Source organism: Propithecus coquereli, unplaced genomic scaffold, assembly GCF_000956105.1.
Source record: "Propithecus coquereli isolate 6110/MARCELLA unplaced genomic scaffold, Pcoq_1.0 Scaffold114, whole genome shotgun sequence".
In the NCBI taxonomy this organism is placed as follows: Eukaryota; Metazoa; Chordata; class Mammalia; order Primates; family Indriidae; genus Propithecus; species Propithecus coquereli.
The window spans coordinates 5,448,922-5,452,831 of NW_012135414.1; the positions used below are offsets into that span (position 1 = coordinate 5,448,922).

General features: G+C 44.0%; 1 protein-coding gene across 1 annotated transcript in view; it reads left to right on the forward strand.

Moving 5' to 3' along the window:
- The window catches only part of LOC105819696 (ribosome biogenesis protein WDR12-like), a 9,427-nt gene extending 5,879 nt beyond the window's left edge, over positions 1 to 3,548 (forward strand). Inside the window, exons 2-4 of the mRNA XM_012656009.1 lie at positions 2,196 to 2,203; positions 3,330 to 3,388; positions 3,486 to 3,548. Of these exons, the coding sequence (XP_012511463.1) occupies positions 2,196 to 2,203; positions 3,330 to 3,388; positions 3,486 to 3,548 (130 nt within the window). The remainder of the gene's footprint in view (positions 1 to 2,195; positions 2,204 to 3,329; positions 3,389 to 3,485) is intronic.
- Positions 3,549 to 3,910: the final 362 nt, after the last annotated feature.

The following is a 3,910-nucleotide window of genomic DNA, read 5'->3' on the forward strand; positions in this document are numbered from 1 at the left end:
TAGGCATTTATGGAAATAAACTTTCCTCTCAGGACTGCTTTGGCTGTGTCCCACAGATTTTGATAACTTGTGTCACTTTTGTCATTTAGTTCAAAGATTCTTTTGATTCTCATCTTTACTTCCTCGTTTACAAAGGAATCGTTCAGCAGAAAGTTGTTTAATTTCCATGACTTTGTGTAGAGATGAGAGTTTCTTTTCGGCTTGATTTCTGTTTTTATTCCACTGTGATCTGAGAAGATGCATGGTATGATTTCTGTTTTTTTAAATTTTTTGAGACATGCTTTGTGTCCTAGAATATGGTCAATCTTAGAGAATGTCCCATGAGCTGATGAGAAGAATGTATATTCAGTGGTTTTTGGGTAGAATGTTCTGTAAATGTCAGTCAAGCCCATTTGTTCTAGAGTTCTGTTTAATTCCATTATTTCTTTGTTAATTTTCTGTTTGGAGGATCTGTCCTGTGCTGTCAGTGGGGTGTTGAACTCTGACTATTATGGTGTTGCTGTCTATCAATTTGTTTAGATCAAGTAGAGTTTGCTTTATGAATCTTGGTGCACCTAAGTTGGGTGCATAGATATTTAGAATAGTTATGTCTTCTTGTTGAACTATACTCTTCACCATTATATAGTGACCCCCTTTGTCTCTCATTACTTTTGTTGATTTAAAAACCAAGTTGTCTGAGATCAAAACTGCTACACCAGCCTTCTTTTGGCTTCCATTTGCTTGAAATATTGTTTTCCACCCGTTTACTTTGAGTCTAAATGCATCCTTGCAGGTTAGATGTGCTTCCTGGAGACAGAAGATGCTTGGCTTTTTTTTTTTTTTATCCATTTGGCCAGCCTATGTCTCTTGAGAGGGGAGTTCAAGCCATTCACTTTTATTAAGAGAACCGATAAGTGGGGTGAATTACTGTTCATTCTGTTGGGTTGCATTTTGTTGCTTTGTTTTCTTTCTTCAGCCATTGTGGTATCTAGACTTTGATCTTTAACTTTTGAGTGGTTTCATATTCGAGAGTGTTTACTGTGCTGATCCCTGTGTAATCTTGTTTTGAGTACTTCTTGGAGAGCCGGTCTTGTCTTGGTGAATTCCCTCAGTCTTTGCTTATCTGAGAGTGTCTTTATTTCTCCTTCACATATGAAATTTAGTTTTGCAGGGTACAAGATTCTAGGCTGGGCATTATTCTGTTTCAGAAGAGTGAGAATGGGGCCCCGGTGTCTTCTTGCTTGTAGGGTTTCAGTTGAGAAATCTGGAGTTATTCTGATGGGCTTTCCTTTGTATGTTACTTGTTTCTTTTGCCTTAAAGCTCGTAGAAGGGCCTCTTTAGTGGCTATTTTGGTCAATCTGATGACTGCATGACGTGGTGTCTACCTATTTCCATTGAATCTCCCTGGGGTCCGTTGAGCTTCTTGTAGCTGTATATCTAGATTTTTAGCAAGGCCTGGAAAATTCTCCTCTATTAATTCTTCAAATAGCTTATCCAGCCCTTGAGTGTTTTCTTCTTCACCTTCTGGAACCCTTATCACCCTCAGGTTTGGTTTTTTCCTATAATCCCACATTTCTTGTAGGCTTATTTCTTTTCTCTTAATTTTCTGCTCGATTTCTGTGACTGAGTTATTTAATTGGAAGGAGTTGTCTTCAATCTCTGAGATTCTTTCTTCTGTTTGATCTACCCTGTTCTTGAGGCTTTCCATGGTGTTTTGTAGTTCTCTGAATAAGTCTTTCATTTTTACCAGATAAGTTTGATTTTTCTTTAGTATTTCAATTTCTTTAGTGAATTTTTCTTCCAAGTCCTGGATTTTTTTTGTGGTTTCTTTGTGTTGGTCATCCATTTTTTCTTGCATATGGTTCAGTTTTCTTACAATCCATGTTTGAAATTCTTCTTCTGTCATTTTAGTGTTCTGGGTTTGGGTAATGTCCATTTCTGGGGAGCTGTTGTTCCTCTTTGGGGGTGTGCTTTCCATTTGAGTCTTTATACTTCCAGAGTTCTTTCGCTGGTTCCTTCCCATCTGGATCAGTTGTTCCTTCTTGCCTTTAGATTTTCGTTTGGATAATGACACGCCCTGTTTAGTCTCTGAGCCAGTAGGTGGTGTTTGTGGGTTAGATTCGACCATACCCTTTATGATGAATCAGTAGATGCAGTAAAAGGGTGTCCAGGATCACCTCCCTGTGAGTAGGTGGCACTTGCAGTGAGGAAGGAGCTGCAGTGGTGTTTTTGGGTCCTGTAGCTAGCTCTTATTCCTCTAGAGAGGCCCTCCTGTGCCTCGGGTGGTGGGTGGGGCCCTGGGATTTCCAGGTGTGTCCTTATTCTCCACCTTAGTGGGGGAAGTGAGTCTGGGTGGGGCTGGGTTGAGTAAGCCTGCCCTCAGGCTCCACCACTGCTGTTAGTAGGGTCAAAGGTCTACTCTTTGTTTCTGTGCAAAGCTGCCAGGAGGGGCTGAAATGGGTCGACTCAGCGGAAATTCTGGGCTTGGGGGGTGGGGCTGTCCAAGACCCGCACTCTGGAGCAGGTCTCGCTCCCCTCCCATCTTCCCCTCTCCTTGTCCTCTCCCAGGCCTCTGCCAGCAAGCGGGAAATCAGACCGATGGATCTCCCCTGGCTGTGATGTGTGCCGGGAATTTCCCTACCCAGGATCGTAGCCTGAGCTGGGTGCACAGCTCTCTTTTGGGAGAAGTGTTGTGGCTCTGGCACGCTGATCTGCCCCTGAAGGCACATACTCCTCAGTAGGCTCTTTCACAGATCTCTCTTCTGTGTCCCCAGGGCAGTGCGATCCTGACGTGGGTGTACGGGATCTGGTCTGCAGGCCTGTCCCCTGGACCCTGGAGATCAATCCCTGACCCTGCCGGGGGGAGGGGTGTTGGTCTCGAATCACCTACAGGGTGACCAAGCAGGATCGATTTCACTCCACCTCGGGATTTGTCCCACTCTCCTGGAGTCCCCAGGCAAGTAGCACCTTGGAGGGCTAGTGGGTAGGGAACTCGCAGTCTGAGTACCCCTCAGTCTGCTGTAGGGCCCCAAAAGGAAAGGTCCCGTTCCTTGGAGATGGCTCTGTGTGATGGCTAAATTGTCTCTCTGGGCACCCACGGGTAGGGAGGGGGAAGGAGAGAATGGAGCAGTATGGTGTCTGCCGATAGGCTTGGGTCTGCTCCTGGGGAGGTGCCCCAGGGGGCTGGGAGCCCGGCGCTGAGTCCACAAGAGGCCACTGCTCACTGGCGGCAGCCGTCTCTGGGCTGGTGTCGGCAGGTCTCTCCAACCGCTCAGGAGCCACCAGCAGTCCGAGATGCAAGGGAGGGGGAAGTTAACCGCTCCACCTACCCTTGTGGCTGGTCTCCAAGCCTCTTGGGACCTTTCTCCTTCCAGTTCTCCTCCACAACGTCTTTCTGTGGAGTCTCTTGTAGTTTCAGGCACCCTTCCTTCCAACCCTCACCGGATCTATGTTTCTCTGCTAGCTTATTTTTTTCTCTTTCTTCTAAAATTTGTCTTTTTTGCAGAGACATTCTGACTGGCGGCCTTTCTTGCCCACCATGTTGGCTCCTCCCCCACAGTTTTTATGAAATATTTAGAAATTTGAAAATTTTTGACCATCATTTCTTCAAGTTTTTAAATTCCTCCTTCTTTCTTCTTGCGTGTAGGGGCTACATATTAGGCACTTAAAGCTGTTCTGCAACATAACTGTTTACTTTTTTTAGTCTTTTTCTCTGTTTTTCATTTTAGATATTTCTGATTGCTATACTTTATTTTTACTAACTCTTCTGCCATGTTTATTCTGCCATTATGCCTATATATTGTGTATTTTTATCTAAAATACATTTTTCATTTCTTAAGGTTTTATTTATGTTTTTTAAATATCTCTTCTGTCTCTCTCTAACAGTCTCAATTTTTCTCTACCTTTTTAAATATATATGATATAGCTATA